This window comes from Cnephaeus nilssonii (assembly GCF_951640355.1).
Source record: "Cnephaeus nilssonii genome assembly, chromosome: 12".
In the NCBI taxonomy this organism is placed as follows: domain Eukaryota; kingdom Metazoa; phylum Chordata; class Mammalia; order Chiroptera; family Vespertilionidae; genus Cnephaeus; species Cnephaeus nilssonii.
This window is the reverse complement of record NC_137083.1, coordinates 34214371-34234386: the sequence shown is the minus strand read 5'-3', so window position 1 is coordinate 34234386 and position 20016 is coordinate 34214371. Positions and strand designations below refer to the sequence as shown.

Below are 20016 nucleotides of genomic sequence, written 5' to 3'. Positions count from 1 at the left end.
TTTACCAATACTACCAATAATATAAATATGTTATCTTCACAGTACTTTATTAAAGTAACTTCCAGTTGGACAACCTATCAATATAAACAAATAATTGTTTTTGGTTCATTGGCTAAAAGATATTTAGTTCTTATACATTTATTGTTATAAAAATTTTTGAATTTTAAAAGTATCATGCCCCATCCAAGTACTAACCAGGCCTGACTCTGCTTAGCTTTGATCTGCCCGTATGCATTGCTAAAGGGCAAATGTGTATTCAAGTAAATAAATAGCGGACCAGGCCAGAAGTCCGTGTGTCTCTTCAAGAAAGAGTCTCCACCTGGCCCTCAATGCCTTCTAAATTAAAAAAAAAAAAGTATCATGCCCATATAATATTTCACAATTATGATATCACTAGAGGCCTGTTGCATGAAGAGATTCTTGCAATAGGCCTTCCTTTCCTTGGCTTCCAGCACCAGTTTTCCTCTGGCACCTGGGACCCAGGCCTTCGCTCTGGCCAGAGTCTGCCTTCTTCGTCTTTGCTGCAGACTCCGGCCAGAGTCTGTGGCCTTCGTCTTTGCTGTGGCCAGAGTGCCGCTCCTGTAGATCCCTTCCCTCCATGTCTGGAACAGCTGGGCGGCTGCCATCTTTGGCCTTCTAATTTAAATATCCCCCCCGATTGGCTGGTGGGCGTAGTGGAGTGATAGTCAATTTGCATGTTTCTCTTTTATTAGTGTAGATGATACACAATACCAGGAAAACACAATTTAGAGAATAAATTCACGAAATCCAGTAATTAAATAAAAAACAGTCAAAGAAATACACATAAATGATTAGATTTGGCCCATTATATTTCCTAAACAAAATTTTATTTAATTTATATTTTCTACTTTGCCTTTTCTAGAGATATATTATAAGTTGTAAAATGATAATTATTACAGTTAACAATTGCTATGTGTTTGTTTTTTTAATGTTCTAACTTTATTGTATTGATTCAGAATGCAATGATTACATCTTTAGGTTGAACAAAGGTCCAGCATTATGAACCCACTGAAAACTCTAATAGACATGACTCAATAGAAAACCTTTATTTTCCAAATTAATCTATATCTTCAATATAATCATCATCAAACTTCAACAGAGATTTTCATGAAAATTGACAAGCTGATTCTGGAATGCACATGCAAGATCAAAGGTCAATAATTGTCTCAAAGTGAATTTTAAAAAACAGTATTATGGTAAAGTCACCTACTATCTGTCAAAACTTAATATAAAGATAGAATTAAAACAGTGTGACAATGATATAAGGATAGTCAAACAGACCAGCAGGCTAGAACAAAGAACTCATAAGTATTTTAAAGACTTTAGGGCAAGAAGATCTTCTTAAATGATATAGAATATTTATAAACTGTAATAGAAACAAAATGAAAAGTTTGACTTCTGTAAAACAAAACAAAATCAGGAAGTAAATATACAAGCCACAAACTGGAAGAAGGTGTTTACAGCCTACATACTTGACGAAGGATTATGTTCACTATATATAAAGATTCCCTAAATTCAATTTAAAATACATAAATAATCATTTGTAAAAGTCCATTTATAAAAAATGGGCAAAAGAAACAGCAAATCACAGCTGAGAGAACAAAAGAGGTAACAAGAGTAATAAAATAGTATCATACTCAACATTACTGAAGGTAAGGGAAGTGAAATGACAATAGTATACCAAGGCACATTATCTTAAAAAAAGCAAATGTAGAGAAAGAGGAACAGAGATGTAGAGAAACAAGAACACTAATTTACTACTGATGAATGTAAAAATACATAATATACCACTTTGGGGAGCAATTTGGAAACACCAACTATTGTTGAAGAAACCACACAACATTTCCTACATCACCTAATAAGATAGTCATTATAACTCAGAAATGTAACTTGTTTATACAAGAAATCCTGAATATGTGAACAAGGAGACTACTTTGAAAATTAATTATAGCATTGTTTGAGTAGCATATAGAAAAAAATCCTCATATATAACCAAAGTAAGCAGAGAATGTTTAAATTAAACAGTAGTTGAGACATGCAATAATATAATTCTGCCCCTTAGCTAAAATAAATGAACTAGAGCTACATACATCACTTGAATAAATCTCATAAATGTTATGTAACTAAAAAAGTGGCTTGATATTTGTATAAAATTTCATAAGTAAAAAGTGAATAAACAAAATTTCATAAACAAACAAAATGAATGCTTATGTAGCTTATGAATACATACATAAAATTATAAAGAAAAGTAAGAGAATTAAGTCTGGTGGTTTATTCTGGGGCACAAAGAGAGGTTTGGGAGAGGTGAAGTGATTACAGGAGATTTCAGAATCAATTTATAGGTACTTATCTTTTCTAAAAAATATGAAAAAAATACAGCAAAATATTAAGACACTATAGTAAGCTGGGTACATAGCTGTTTGCCATATTATTCTCTCCAATTTCTTTTTTTTTGTACACTCGACATTTGTAATGTAAAGTACAAGTCAGCAGTTGATTAGGTGTTAAATTTCATACATCAAACCACAAATTCCATGAAGCTCCCTCAGCCCCACTCAAGGAGATGAAAAGTGTGATTAAGCTGTGTGAATCTTATAAGGCAATTTTTCTGACTGGGAGGGGCTCAGACTAAAGAAAATCACATCCACTTTTAATGAATTAGTAAGCATCAAATCCTAACTTTCTTGGTTACCATGTAATGAAGAAATCAACCTCTGAGTTGTTTCAGTAAAAGCTACAAGACTGAGAGCAAAATACACTCACCATTTAAGTGCAAATGAACCAGAAACAGATGGATGTAATTCCACACAAATAAAGCTTTCTACCACATCTCATATCCTGTGGGGGCCTCTGGAAATTCTTATTCCAATGGCGCCCCAAGAACCCCACTCCCACTAGCAACAGAGAAAGGCCATCCCAATTCTCCGATAACACTACCTTGAGTTGAAATTGAGATTCTATTTATTTATTTATTATTTATTTATCTTTATTATTGAAAGTATTATATAGGTCCCCCTTTTCCCCTCATGGACCCCCTCCAATCCCAGGCCCTCACCATCCCACTGTCTGCGTCCATGGGGAAACTGAGATTTTAATTTCTAATTTAAAATTCCTGTGTTTTGTACCCCCTCACTCTCTCTCAACCACCCAGCAAACACAATGGTGGGGAGATTCTGGGCTAGAGAACTGCCAGAGAAAAACCCCCTTCTTACTCTTTGCACTGCACAGGGAAGTGGTGCTGCATTTTCCAGTGTGGAGGGGTTTTTCTCTATCAGTAACAATCCAAATTCCTATCCCCATTCCCGAGATCTGAATTTAAATTCAAAGCAAGCAAAAAAAAAAAGACAAAAAAAAGTTTATGTAAATTAATGAGCAGTTAATCTAAAAGTTTTAAGAACCTGTATCCAGAGGAAACAGCTTCCATTTTATACATCTTTTTTGAAAAATAATCAAAAGTTATTACCAAATATCGATGCTGTCTTAAGTGTGCATGGCTCTTTACGAATTCTAGAGTGTGACTCCGTGTATCATTTTATTTGCTTCACATGCCCCTATGAGGAATGACATCTTAATAAGCACCCAATTCTTGTAAGCGAAAAGGAATTCTTTATCACTCCTTTCTATGTATATTGCTTGAAATCTTGTTTTATTAGGCACTACGGTAGGAAATTGAATATGCAGAACAAAAGATTTCAGCATTAAGGGTTACAACAGAGATATGCACAATGTGGTATGGAGCACCAGGAAGAACTGAGCCAGGTCTTTGTCAGATAAAAAGTAAAGTCTGTGCTTGTCATGAGATGACAATTGTATTATGGAGTCCACAAATTTGGAGATGGTTGGAACTTTGATCTGAGAAAAATGGGAGTACACACAGGGTAATATGAATTAATGAACATGGGATTTTTAAAGCATGTCATAAATTCAAAACTTCCTAAAATTGTAATGATATTCAGTAAGTTTCACCAGAGAAAGAGTCTAGAGAAAAGTAAGTTTATTACAGAGGAAGAATATATTTTTTTGAGGCCATTATCTAAAGTGTTGAGTATACTGAATTTGTTTTGATACTATAATACAAATAAGGTTTATATTGATTTGTCTCAGGAATTAAAATGGAAGTGGCAAGCTGTAAATACACATTCAAAGTCCAAATGTTTGAGTGTGCTTTTCGATGCTCAAATTAGTTCCAAGTGACAATATCAAAGGCCAAAAATGAAAATATTTCAGATACCATTTAAATCCCCAATGTTGAACATTTCACAGCCTGGACAAAAATTAGTCTAAAATAGTTAAAATTTTAATCTTAAAGCAAAAAGCAAGGAATGGCACTTTAGAACTTAATTAGAGTTGTAGTTTAATTCTCCAGATCTTTTGTCTTCATTTTCTCAATAGAAGAAAACTGATTCTATCCATTAAAAGGAAAAATGATAGGTGGGAAAAGATCCTTCTTTGTCCAGTATTTGACTAAGAATGTTTACTAAATGTTCCTGGAAAATAAAATTTAAGATATTGGAAGATAGGATCCCCCCAGGACCTGACTGCCTGAATTCCTTCAGAAAATCATTCCAGATTGTGATCGTTTAAAAGATTGGTTCAGGAAATTTTGATTAATGGAACACTCTTGGTTTGTCTTTTTTTATTTTAGGGGATGACATACAAAGTAATATTAGGAATGGTGTGTTTTTTTTTAATCTGAAAGATTGGTTTTATTTTTAGGGATGTTTTAAAACTGATTTCTTGAATGTAACCTAATTTGTTGAGTGGAGTAATAATTATTGCTAATTCTTAGTATTCTGAAACACAAAATTCTCCTAAATTATTTAACAAGACAGACAGCCTTGTTCAGAAAGATTTTTCAAAAAGAGGTTGAATAAAAATTTCCTTTCAAAAAATAACCAGAGGAGTGACTCAGAAAGTATACTTGGTATTTTTTTGTTCTTACCATTTAATGTTAGTTACATAAGGAGAGTACTTTCAGAATAGCATTTGCTTATGAACATCAGAAAACCTACATGATTGGTCAGTATGCTTTAAATCCAGAGGATAAAAAGGTAGAGGAAATTGGAAAATACTCTTGCTGTCCAAAAATTAACAGAGTCTATGCAATTTAATACTGCAAGAGTATTAACATGTCAGAACATAAGGAGTTTGTAAAGCCTATTATAGGAGAAATGACCAGACTTAGAAAAAACAGTGGACTCCAACTATTTCTGACCAACAGCTTCATAGTTTTGAGGAGAAAAATGTAGTCTATGAATTCTATAGTCACCCAATTGTCAGTCATGTATTAAATCAGCTGGAAGAAAATATTGAATCATAAAGGCTCAATCTATATACTTTTGTATTCATAAAAGCAGAAAGATATATTTAGAAGAGATCAAATCAACCCCTATGTGTGCCTGGTATTCATTATATAGATGGAGAAATTAAGTCACAAAAACACAAACATCTATCTATTCATATATATATTTTTTTCTTAGAAAAGAATGAACTCCATACTGTGAAAATTTACCCATTTTTATTACCTTCAATAAATAAATTTTAAAAAATCAACAGTCATGAAAAGTATTTGAAAAATTTTTAAAAATCCATTGATAAAAATTGGTATTATTATAGAAATTCCTCACATCAGGCATAAAAATCAGAGTTGTGCCTCAACCAATCTACTACTTTAAAATTTTGTAATACTCTCTCTATTAGGGTTTTGAGGCTGAGGACTCTAAAGATATCATGTATAAATGAAACACATAATTATGGACAAAACATAAATTATATATATATATAAACAACTATATATAAGAATATCTACATATATAAATACACACATAATAGTGTATATATATAAACAAGAGAGTATACTGGTCTAAACCCAGTGAATGCTTATGGATAGACATTTGGCCTGATGGCCTTCTAGCAGCCTGGTGGCACAGAACACATGGATGGAAGAAAGTAAATGATTTATTATATGTCAAAGTTACTCCTCAAAGTATTTCATGTTTCAAAGTCAGGCTCTATTTTTGTCAGTAAAAATAATATTATAAACTTAATAGAAAAACTACCTATGTTCTAAGAATGAAGCAAAGCTAGAAATTATCAATAAAAAATTATGCGTGTAGGTTATGCAAGAACTGGACTCTAATCAGTGGCAGTCCTTGGTTTGTAAAATCAAAGGCGCACTTCAATTTTCTCTCTTGAATAAGTTTGTATTGTATCTCATTTTAATTTAAATCTATGAACCTAAGTGGCCACATAAGCTACCAAGTACAAGGAGCATTACTTCATCACAGTATGCTTTGTTGAAATTGTTTAAAATCATCTCAATTTGTAGCACTTGCCAATTTCCGGCATCTAAGTACAAAGAAGGGTAATTTTATCTTGAAGTCATTCTCATATCTCTTTCAAATTATATCATGCACAGTCATTGCTGCAAATTCTATTTAAAAAAATAGCATATTCATTTCTTCTGGAATATGCTATATGAGAGCAATCATAACACTACCATCCTTAAACATGAGTCTCAGTTCCTGTATCTTAACTAGCAACACCAAAAGAGTAGTATTGGGTATGACAGGATGACAGTCAGAGACAATTCATACAGACCAAGTGATTTGCTCATAATTATTTTATCTTGATTCATACAGTCTAGTCCATTTAACTATCTGGCTAACTCTTCTAACTTTCTTCACTTTATGAATATCATTAGAATGCTATATATTTGATGATATCCTGGTATACTGGCATTCTAACAACCAACTAGCAAACAAAGAAACAAATGACACTGAATGTGAAGTTGGGAAGAGATGTGCAGACTCTTTCCAGCAGAACACTGTGGTGAATAAATATTTCCTCAAATATGTGTTTATTCTAATAGTCTATCCAAATATTCAGAAACTTTTTGGTGGGTTCCAATACATTCCACTAAAGACAATTACAGTAAATGATTTTAACATAATTAAAAATTTAAACAGTAATAGGCAACTTTTTATTAAACTCTAAAATGACAAAAAACACTCTCAAGTATGTAATTAATTTAGAGCAAAAATAAAAGAATAGGTTGAGGCTACATTATGATAAAAAATGTTCATTATAAACAATATCACTGAAAACTTCCAAACTATTATCTGTGCTATGGTTTGGAAAATGCAAATGACTGCATCATCTAATTAACAAGTGAAAATTATCATTATGCATTTTGAAAATCAAGCTGTAATATTTTAGTGAAAGAAACTGATCAAATATTAATTTTATGGGACATTAGGTACATCTGTAAAGTTCATTATTTTAAAATGATTATGACATAACAAGGTGAATGTTATCTAAAGTAGACAGGACCTAGCATAGGAGTTGGCAAATTTTTTACATAAAGGATCAAAGAGTATATGTTTTAGGCTTTGTAGACCTACTATCTCTGTTGTGAGTACAGTTCTGCTATTGTAGTGGGAAAACACCCATGATCAACATGTAAATTAATGATTTTGGCTGAGCTCCAATAAAACAATGTTTACAGAAACAGGCAACAGATGGATTTTGCGCTTGGGTCGTCCATAATTTGCTGACTTGACTTTAACGTGTACTGAATCATCTTATGTTTTTATGGCCCTGATTTCAATATTATTTTTCTTTTAATTTATGAAATAATCTCTACAACCAAAGTACCTTTTATTTATACTATTGCGCTAGTCAGTAAAATATCTTGACTAATTACTGTTTCTTAAACAACATATTTCTATAGCAAACCACTTGCCAAAAGGACAATGCAATTGAACACAAAATGAATATAGTTATGGATATATCTTCTATATTGCTACATAAGAATTTTACAATTAAACATAAGAAAAGGCTTTTCAAGATAGTAAAAAATAGAAAATTTACATATTAAATTGCTTCATATTTAGTGAGTTCATATATTTTATTTGACATCCTTATTCTTACCTTCCGTAAGTCTCCCTGTCTGTTCTGCACTTCCCCCAGGAAGAATCTTGGCAATATAGGCTCCAATTTCTCCGCTGTGTCCAGGAATTTCTTTACCACCCACAATCCTAATTCCTAATCCATTACCTGTATTGAAGAAGCAAAAAGTTATTATTAATAATTTAAGAAGGGAAAACAGTTATCACAAATTATAAGGTGCAAAGTGAGCTTTGCTGCCCAGAAGTTAACTAGAACATGGATATTGGAACTGAACACCAATAAGAAAAAGGAAATTTTCTGATTTCCATAGTAGTTTATATAAAATAGAACTTTCTGAGATCTTGGTAGGAGCTGTAATAATTAACCTGATATTAACAAGTACTTTTTAAGTTCAGCTATCTTCAGTAACATACTAAGACTTTGTCTATATTAACCAGCTATTTTGTAAAAAACATTTATATGAATATGTTTCCAGTATAAGAAACTCCAGAGCATATAATTTACTTATAAAACTAAGGAGCATTTTGCTTATAAAAAGATAGTAAAGACTATAATAAATTAAGACTACATAATCCAAATGTACAGATGATTACAACTGACAAAGTGCAAACATGATCATAACATATGCATTATTATTTACTTGGCTCTGGTGACTAGGGAGATTGCACCACTGGCCTTCACAGGATACCTACTACATAAGGCAACTCTACCAAGACTGGGAGTCATAGCCGATCTAACTGGAAACAAACACATAGATAGAAACATACACAGGGAGTTAAGACAAAATGAGGAGACAAAGAAACTTGTCTAAAATGAAGAAAGGAACAACACTCCAGAAAAATAGCTAAGCAAGATGAAGACCAGCAATCTATCAGAAGCAGAGTTCAAAACACTGGTTCTAAGGATGCTCAACGAACTTAGGGAAAGAGTAGAATAACTCAGTTTAACAATGTAACATAAAACATAAAAATGGTGGTAAAATATATAAAAAGGAGCCAGTCAGAAATAAAGAATACAATTACTACAAGGAATAATACATTAGAAGTAATCAATAGTAGATTAGATGAAACAGAAGAGCAAATCAGTGATTCGAAAGACAAGGTAGCCAAAAACACCAATCAGAACAGTAAAGAGAAAAAAAAAAAATTAAATGAGGATAATTTAAGAGACCTCTGGGACAATATAAAGTACAACAAAATTGGCATTATAGGAGTACTAGAGGAGAAAAAAGACAGTAAAGAATTGGAAACCTATTTGAAGAAATAATGACTGAAACTTCTTTAACTTGAAGGAAATAAACATAAACCCAAAAGCTCTACATTAAGACACATCATAATTAAAATGCCAAAGGTTAAAAACAAAGAGATAATCTTTTCTTAATTACATTTATTAGAGTTGGCTGGTTAATAAAATTACATAAGTTTAAGTGTACAATTCTATGATACATCATCTGTATATTGCATTATGTGCTCATCACTCAAAGCCAAATCTTCCATCATTGTATATTTGATCACCTTTACCCTTTACTACTCCCCAAACCTCTTCCCTCTGGTAACCATCATACTGTTATCTGTGTCTATGAGTTTTTGTTTGTTTGCTTTTCTTGTTAGTTCATTTGTTGCTTTCAGTAATATATCCCACATATGAGTGAAATCTTTTGCTTCTTTACTTCTTCTGTTTGACTTATTTCGCTTACTACAATATTTTCAAGAACCATTTATGTTGTCATAAATGGCAGTATTTCATCTTTTCTTATGTCTGAGTAGTATTCCATTATCTATATATATAAAAGGCTAATATGCAAAGTGTCCCCTCAGGAGTTTGACCAGGAGACCAGAAATAATACATTAGAAGATACATAAAATAATACATAAAAAATTGAATGTAAGACCTGAAACCATAAACTCCAAGAAGAACACATAAGTAATAAGCTCATTGACATTAGTCTCAGCAATGATATTTTGGATTTGATAGCAAAGGCAATAAAAGCAAAAATAAACAAGTGGAATTATATCAAAATAAAAAACTTCTGTACAGCAAAAGAAACCATCAACAAAATGAAAAGACAACCAATTGAATGGGATAAAATATTTGCAAATATAATATGAAATAAGGAGTTAATATCTAAAATATATAAGAAAACTCATACAACTAAGTAGCAAAGTATCTAATAGACATTTTTCTGAAAAAGATATATAGAAGGCCATTAGGTACATGAAAAGGTACTCAACATTACTAATCACCAAGGAACTGCAAATCAAACCACTTTAAGGTATCACTCCATAACTGTTAGAATGACTATTACAAAAGACTAGCAATAAATATGCATGTGAATGAGGAGAAAAGGGAACCCTTGTACACTATTGATGGAAATGTAAATTTGCGCATCTATTATGGAAAACATTATGGAATTCCCTGAAAAAATTAAAAACAGAATTGCCATATGACCCAGCAATCTCATACCTGGCTATATCTGAAGAAAATGAAAATACTAATTCAAAAGATATATTCATCCCCAAGTTCACTGTAACATTATTTACAATAGCCAAGATATAGAAGCAACCTAACTGTCCATTGACAGATGAATAGAGAAAACAATTGTGGTCTATGTACCCAATGGGATATTATTCAGTCGTAAAGAAAAACAACACAGGGCAATCTTGCCATTTTTGACAACATGAATAAACTTTGAAAGCATTTTGCTAAGTGAAAGAAGTCAGTCAGAGAAAGACAAATACTGTCTTTTCTCACTACATGAGGACTCTAATAAGAAACCAAGAAAACCAAAACCAAAACAAACAAACAAAAAAAACCCAAACCTACAAAAAGCAACAAAAACCATACTCATGGATACAGGGAACAGATCTGTGATTGGATACAGGGAACAGATCTGTGATTATCAGAGCTGGAAGGGTGAAGGTGGGGGTTGCAGGAAATGGGTGAGGGGGTTAAAAAGTGCAAACTTCTAGCTACAAAATTAATAAATCGTGAGGATGGGCTGTAATATATAACATAATGAGTATATTAATATTACTATACTAGAGGCCCGGTGCATGAAATTTATGCACGGGGCAGGGGTGTCCCTCAGCCCAGCCTGCACCCTCTTCAACCTGGGACCCCTCGAGGGATGTCCAGCTGCCCGTTTAGGCCCGATCCTCGTGGGATCGGGCCTAAACGGGCAGTCGGGCATCCCTCTCACAATCCAGGACTGCTGGCTCCCAACTACTCGCCTGCCTGCCTGCCTGATTGCCCCTAACCGCTTCTGTCTGCCAGCCTGATCACCCCCTAACCACTCCCCTGCCAGCCTGATTGATGTCTAACTGCTCCCCTGCCAGCCTGATTGCCCCTAACTGCCCTCCCCTGCCGACCTGGTCACCCCTAACTGTCCTCCCTTGCCAGCCTGGTCACCCTTAACTGTTCTCCCCCGCAGGCCTGGTTGCCCCCACTGCCCTCCCCTGCTGGCTGGTAACCCCTAACTTCCCTCCCTTGCCAGCCTGGTTGCCCCTAACTGCCCTCCCCTGTGGCCTGGTCACCTCCAATTGTCCTCCCCTACAGGCCTGGTCACCCCTATCTGCTTTTCCCTTCAGGCCTGGTCTCCCCCAACTGCCCTCCTCTGCAGGCCCAGTCACCCCTAACTGCCCTCCCCTGCTGGCCTGATCGCCCACAACTGCCCTCCCCTGCAGGCCATCTTGTGGTGGCCATCTTGTGTCCACATGGGGTGGCCATCTTGTGTTGGAGTGATGGTCAATTTGCATATTACTCTCTTTTTTTTTTTAAGATAGGATTGTATATTTAAAAGTTTCTATGAGTATAAATCTTAAAATTTTTCATTACACACAAAAATTTGTACCTGTATATGGTAAAAGATGTTAATTAGACTTTTGTGGCGATCATTTCCCAATATGTACAAATATCAAATCGTTAAGTTGTACACCTGAAACTAATATAATGTTACCTGTAAACTATATCTAATAAAAACAATTATTCCATTTAATCATACTGAAGGTCTAAAAAAAATGACTCTGATATAAAAGTGGATGTTATAAATTAGAAGATAGGGTCAATTTATAGATATGGGCTTCATAGTTACTTGTTTAGCTATTGAGCTCATTAATGACAGGCTGGCACTAGGCATGGGGTCAATTACTATGTGTTTTAAAGAAAATTGTTGTATTAGGGGAGACACTTAAGTAATCCTATAATGTCATTGGAAATTCTACACAATGAAATACTATGCTGCTGTAAAAAAGAAGGAATTCTTACCATTTGCAACAGCATGGATGGAACTGGAGAGCATTATGCTAAGTGAAATATACCAATCAGTGAAAGAAAAATACCTCATGATCTCACTCATTTATGGATAATAAAGAACATTATAAACTGATGAACATAAGTAGATACAGAGTCAGAGAAGCATCAAACAAACTGTCAAACTACAGCAGGAACACTGGGAGGGTTGGGGGGGAGGTAAGAGATCAACTGAAGGACTTGTATGCATGCATAACCAATGGATGCAAGACACTGTGGGGGGGGGGGGGAGTGAGGGCATGTGCCGGGGGGTAGGGGAGGCAGGGGAAAGGTCAATGGGGGGGGGGGGGGAAAGAAAGGAGACATATGTACTACTATTTGTAATACTTTAAACAATAAAATAAAATTTTAAAAAAAGTACACATCAACAGATGAGTGGATAAATAAAATGTGGTATACCCATGCAATGGGATATTTGTTCAGCCTTAAAAAGGAATGAAACACCAATACATGCTACAACGTGGATGAACTTTGAACACATTCTATGAAGTGAAAGAAGCCAGTTGCAAAGGACCACATGGTGTGATCCATGTAGATGAAATGTCTAGAACAGGCAAGGCAATGAGGAGAGAAAGCAGACTTAGTAGGTGCCAGGGGCGGGGTAAAGAGGAGGCGGGACGACTGCGTGACGGGCACAGGGCTTCCTGCTGCAGAGAACATGCTCTACGTCTAGACCATGGTATGAGTTACACAACTCAACTCCATGAACAGAATAAAAAGCAGTGAATTATAAAATAATAATAAAATAAATAATTTAAACTTATATTACTCTAATGCTATATTGTGCTTTCCAAAATAAATGTCAGTTTTACTTATATAACATAAGAAGGAAGAATAATACTATTCTAATTCAAAATTGAGTAATAAATGTTTCTTTTGTACTCCTGGACATAATACGGGATTGTGGCAGGCATACACTGTCCTGACTCCCAGTGAGTCACTTCCTGTATAACACCCTCCCTTTTACTGCAGATCTTGTTTCTACCAATAAGATCTGACAAAGGTGATGTGAGAGTCACGACCATGATTATAATGATACTAGAGGCCCAGAGCATGAAATTCGTGCATGGGTAGGGTCCCTAGGCCTGGCTGGCAATCGGGGCCAATTGGGGCCTTCCAGCTGCCAGCCGGGGCCTCCCTTCCCTGGCTGCCAGCAGGGGCCTTCCTTCATTCCACGCTGCCCCCTGGTGGTCAACGCATGTCATAACAAGCAATCTAACTCCTGGTCTCTGGGTCAAACTCCCAAGGGGACACTTTGCATATTAGCCTTTTACATATATAGATTTTACAGAGATTACAATGAGAATCTCTGCTGGGCTTGAAAAAAAGTAATCTGCAATGTGGGAGAGGGTCTGAGAGAGGGCCACGTGATGAGGAGTTGAAGGGTGACTAGATGCTGAGAGTGGCTACTGGCTGAGAGCCAGCAAGAAAATAGAGAACGTAGTCCCATAACTTGGGGGAACTGAATTCTGCCAATAACCAAGTGAGTTTGGAAAAAGATTCCCTAGCTTCAGAACAGGAAACATCCCAGCCAACACATACATTGCAGCCCTGTGAGAACCTGACCAGGGTCCCAGTTAAGCCATGTCTGGATTCTTGACCCATGAAAATTACAAGATAGTAAATAAGTTGCTTTAAGCCAGTGGTTGGCAAACTCATTAGTCAACAAAGCCAAATATCAGCAGTACAACGATTGAAATTTCTTTTGAGAGCCGAAAACCAACTTCTGCGCATGGGTCACGAAGTTTCAATCGCACTGTACATGCGCGCCTGCACATGGTATTCTGTGGAAGAGCCACACTCAAGGGGCCAAAGAGCCACATGTGGCTCGCGAGCCGCAGTTTGCTGACCACTGCTTTAAGCAATTAAATTTGTTACACATCAATAGAAAATAGAAAAATAAAAGTTGTATTCTAAGTTTTCTGTGCATACAATATATATATGAACATTATTTTAGTAGCACACTTGTGGAACATTTGTGTTTATAGTAGTTACCACAATGATTGAGTAGTGATAGAGGGTAGGAATGAAAGGGAAATTGGCCATGAACAGTAACCTTTTGCCCTTCAAAAACAAGAACCGTGTATCAGTTCTGCAATGCTGGGTTTGTGGTGTAGTGCATGTAGCAAGTATATGGCACCTAAGCAGAACCAAATATATAATTGAACGAATAATGAATAAATAGTAGATTTGTATTATATTGTATGTTTAAAAAATGCCTTTTAGTTACATTAACTCATTGGTTCTTACAATAAAAAGAACAAACAAAATACCCTGTATTTTTTAAATATATATTTTTATTGATTTCAAAGCGGGAGAGGGAGATATAGAAACAACAATGATGAGACAGAATCATGGATCTGCTGCCTCCTGCATGCCCCCCATTGGGGATTGAGATGGATACCCAGGCATGTGCCCTGACCGTGAATCAAACCATGCCCTCCTGGTTCATAGGTTGACAACACTCAACTACTGAGCCAGACCAAGCAGGCAATACCCTGTATTTTACACACGAAGGCAATGAGGCTTTGCAAGGTTAGTTGCTCAAGGTAACATCTGATATATGGGAAAGCTAGAGTGGGGTCCACACTCTCACTCCAAGTGAATGACTCAGCGATGTGTCTCCTGTTTGATTAGCGCCAGTGTACCCGGTTGAGAATCAGAAAGGAGGGGGCTGGGAGGAGCACAGCCATCCCTTCTTTTACTCACTCAGTTGTATAGAGGAGAGTGATGGAACTGATCGAAATCAGGCCATTAAAAGGAGAAACTACCAAGATACCAAAAAAAAAAAAAAATGTTGGGAGACATCATCTCTCAGTCAAGACTGAAAAGAAAAACAAAATACATTTCTGGCTTAGGCAGCCCACAAAACATACAGTATAACTTAATCTGTAACTATAACTAATTAGTTGGAAAAGATTATGCTTGTTCTGTATTTCTATTTTTCTATTGATGAATTAATTTTAGCTTTATTTTTTTAGTTGTACATTTTTAAATCATTTTTTAATTTTAGTATTTGTATTACAAATATGAATTGCACATAGATATTTTAAATTTTCTCTATAACTTTTCATGTTGGGTGCTATCCATACCATTTCTGGACAGAAAAGCTGAGGCTAAGGAAGGTTAGGAACTTGCCTAGGTTGTCCGGCACATAAAAAAGCTAACGAGAGCCCATTTTCTTGCTTGACTCCCACATCCTTGTTCTTCTATACATATTAGCTCAGCACTCTAATTGTCAAGAAAATATTCTAGAGGGTCAAGGAAAATCCTTATTCTTTAATTGAATCTCATTTCTTATTGCCAATTTCCTATAGCCAATTCATGTACATTTTATATTTATACCATTCAAGTTCATTACTATTACCACTTATCTTCCTCTCCTCTAAGTGAAACACCTTGAATGCCTTCATCTTCTCCTCAGAGAATCAATTAATTCCTTTCCTTTTATTTTATTAAGAGTGCATAGAAAAGTGTGCTAACTTATTCAGTTAGAAGCAAAGCCTATAAGGTCAAGTCCTTAGCAGGAACATGACTGTGCAAGCAACATTTATCCTGACAGATGTCTGCGGAAGTTATGCTGTTAATGTAGAACTAGCCCTGACAATAAACACTTTCTCTGTTACTGAGGGAAATAAAGGCAAGCCTTTATTAAAATTTACCGGGAAGAAACTGTGGTTTTAGAAGAGATTCAACCTGACACTTATTACATTTCTATAGATTTATACTTAGTTTATTTCTACAAATAATCTGAGAGGCTTACAATGAAAACTGAATCACATATCATTACACTGTTAAAATAAAAATAAAAGAGAAAAAGCCATCCTGAATGGGGAGGAAGTAATTTCGGGTCTCAGGGCAGATGTTCTCAAGGTGACACACTTTTTCTTTGTCTTCCACACGAAGCAGGAGAGGTGACATAATTGTTTTAACGTCCTATTCTGAGGCTTGGTCTGCTATGAAAACAAAGTTTTCTCAGAAATGTTCACATAAATGATGTGGGAGGAATGTTAAGTGGGTCTTTTCTAAAAATATTTTTTAATTGATTTCAGAGAGGAAGGAAGAGGGAGAGAAACGTCAATAATGAGAGAGAATCCATTAATGGGCTGCCTCCTGCAACCTGGGCATGTGCCCTTACCAGGAATCAAACCATGACCTCCTGGTTCATAGGTCCATGCTCAACCACTGAACCACTCAGGCCGGGCAAGTGGGTCTTTACTAAACTACATTGTTGCTTCAGTTCCTCTTTATTTGATGTGCCACATTTGAGGACAGCAATGCAGTCTCAAGCAACGAAAATTAAACTTATTAAAAAAACAAAAAACTTGTGTACCTTTTTCATTATGGTAAGCTTCTTTCAGAATTCAACTTTGAAGTAGACAAAAAATTTTTTTAAAACCATTCCTTCACGTCCTAACCAGTTTGGCTCAGTGGATAGAGCATCGGCCTGCGGACTGAAGGGTCCCAGGTTCGATTCCAGTCAAGGGCATGTACCTTGGTTTCAGGCACATCCCCAGTGGGGAGTGTGCCGGAGGCAGCTGAATCGATGTTTCTAACTCTCTATCCCTCTTCCTCTCCCTTCCTCTCTGTAAAAAACCAATAAAATATATTAAAAAAAACAACAAAAACAATCCTTCACAAAGGAGGTTATATTTTCCATGGTTTCAATGATGCCCATGCTCCCTACTCAATCAAATTCCAACTCTCTGTCTTCCAAGTCCACCGTGATCTAGTCCTAACTTTGGTCCTATGTACACTGTGGTATAGCAAAACAAAACAAAAATCCCAAGTGCCAGTACTCTATGCTCCTGCATCTTAAGTAGAGAAGTCATTGAAAGGAAATAACAAGACTGTCTCTCACATTCCTGGTTGTTTCCTTTGTTCCTGACCACAATCTTCACAGGACCCTGCATGGTTGTCCTGCTCTGCTCCCCGTTGTGAACACACGTGACTAACAGACTGCTGTCGATCTCATCTGTCTGGCGTCACGTGCTGTTTGGCCATCACCATACTCTTGGATAAGAACCTCTCCCTCATTGTCCGACTGAATAGGAGGCAATTAACTAGTAAATACAGGATAAAATATCAGCTTGATATTAAATGTTATTAAAATGTGGCTTTTGATAGGAGAAACTGCTGTTTTTAAAATTTGGCTTTTGAAGTGAGGATTTTTTCTTAAGTTTGTATCATTTTACATTCCTACAGTGAACAGCAAATGAAAAACTACAATCATAGATTAGGAATGCAATTTGATAGAACTCGTCTGCTAAGAAAAGATGTCTAGGAAACATCGAAAATACCCCTTTCTTTTTACTCAGTAATTTTACTTTTGGGAATATATTTTAAGGAAATATTAAACACTGTGGCAGCATTTTTCATCGTGGCAAAAGAAGACAAAATAATGTCCAACAATTGAGGAATGGTTGAAATAAATATCTATACAATAAAATCTAGCCATTAAACGTATATGTAAAGAATATTTGATGTAACAGGAAAATGACTACCAGGCAACTTGTACTATATTAAAAATATGTATATAAACTACATTACAATATACTCTCAACTTTCAGTGTGTGTGTACATGGTATAAAGAAAACAGGAAGGAAAAGAAAATATAAATTGTAAAATTATGATGACTTTCATATTAATCTTTATACTTTTCACTACTATTATATTTTACAAAGGATCTGGCTATTTGTCTGTCTGTCTGTCTATCTATCTATCTATCTATCTATCTATCTATCTATCTATCATCTATCTATCTATCTATCCATCCATCCATCAACACACACACACACACACACACACACACACACACACACACACACACTCATTTTATGTATATAAACAAAGAAGGGTGAGAATGATATGTGCATTTAGCTACTGGCAGCTGAGAGCCAGATGAGAGGTTTGCTTTTGAGACCTCTAAGAGGAAACAGAGAAATGAAAATCTTCATGAGAAAATGGGGAAAAAGATGTTTTAATCTACACCATAGATAAAATTCTTTGAGCAAATGAAGAAATACAGTACAAAAATTGTACATGTACATGCATGTACTTACTCATATTTTGTTGTACATATTTAATTTTCAATATACAGTTTCTAGTATTCATTGTTTTATGTGTATCAGTTCCATTTCAAATATCTTGCGAATTCTTGGAAGCAGAATTCTTGCATAGGATTTTCCTATATCTGCCTCATATCTACTTTAAGGTTGAATCTATACTTGATATCAAATATCTACTTGTTTTTAATTGAAGGAAGATAGTTATTTATTGTAAATTCCCTTTATGTAATCTCTTATTCTTTGAAAAATGTTAGAGCAGATTTAACAGATAAGGTGGCTAAATTGTGTTTTCAGTATTTTTATTGAGGTGGAACATGAGGGTTTACTTATTTTTTCCCAATATTGGAAAAGATATATAAAATTATTGCTACCATTCTATCTCAAGTCTGAATACTGACATATCTCTCTACATCACTTACAAAGACAGAAAGCAAATCTGTGGTTGGGAGAAGAGTGTTGGACGTTGATACTGCTAGCAGGCTCAAGGGAACTTTTAATGATTGAAACATTCTAAAGCAGTGTTTTAGATTGTGGTGAAGGTAGCACAACTTAATAAATTCACTAAAAGTCATTGATTTGTGTACTTATAATGTGTACATTTATGATATGTACATTATACCTCATTAAAGATGAAAAAATAATAATATAAGTAGCTACCCACATTTGGTATTGCTATTGATTCAGATTCAATGAGATCAGTTACATTTGTCTCTTGTTCCTGAAAGCCCACTAAGATGGTGAACTAATGAGAAATAGAACATGAGCCACTATTTCCATAGAAGACATTGCTATTTTTTGAAGCTAAACATTTTTTATGTTCTTCAATATTACACTTGATAATTAGCCTTTCTAGCCTTGCAGATGTAGCCAGTCCATTATGGATCTATTTAAGCAATATCTTTTTTTAAAGCCAGAAGAATATTTTTGGCTTGTTTCAAACAGCTGTGTTTCTAGAGCCATAGATAGAGTACTAAGTAAAAGAGACTCATTTTTTAAGCTTTACATTTTATTCTTTTTTTCCTGACAATTTCTAAGAGAAGGGGAAATAACATTTGCTGGGAGTGTAGAAAGTACAAGATTTTGCGCTAGGTTCAGTTGCAGTTATATGAGATTCATAGAGCTGGTTTTACTGTTCTTATAGAGCAAAGTTATTACCAAAATTTACATAAGTGATAGAGCTGAACCTCAACTCAGGTCTTTCTGATTCTAAAACTCATTACCTATTCTCTCCATTTTGCTGCCTTGTGCTTGGTTGAGATCACTTGACCTAAGGACACCTGAAAAATATATTTACCCTATAGTAATCAATACAAGGTAACCAATACAGGGTAAATATAATGGAAAATATTTGAATTATTATTTTAGGGAAATATCAGAAGAAAATGGGACATTCAGAGAGACAATATAGTATACTATTAATAAACTTAATATTCAAAACAATAATCTTAATTTCTCATTCTGAAAAATCTATATACTGAGAAAATTGAATTTAGTTTTCAGACTACAATACTTATGAAAAATCAATAGCTCTTATTTCTGTTATTCTTATATTTTAAAACATTTTTCCTAATTGTAGTAGAAGAAAACAAAATAATGAGTGGCAAAATATAACAAGTTGATGAAATTATTCATATAGTATACAAATAATAATAGAGCTAAAAATAGACACATTGTAATAGAGTCCTAATGATTTAGTAAAAATGGTTTG

General features: G+C 34.9%; 1 protein-coding gene across 1 annotated transcript in view; it reads right to left on the bottom strand.

Annotated features, from left to right (window-relative positions):
* PCLO (piccolo presynaptic cytomatrix protein) overlaps positions 1-20016 on the bottom strand; it is a gene marked incomplete at its 5' end in the record, with an annotated part of 292340 nt that overhangs the window by 100295 nt on the left and 172029 nt on the right. The window contains one exon of the mRNA XM_079785367.1: positions 7954-8079. Within this exon, the coding sequence (XP_079641493.1) occupies positions 7954-8079 (126 nt within the window). The remainder of the gene's footprint in view (positions 1-7953; positions 8080-20016) is intronic.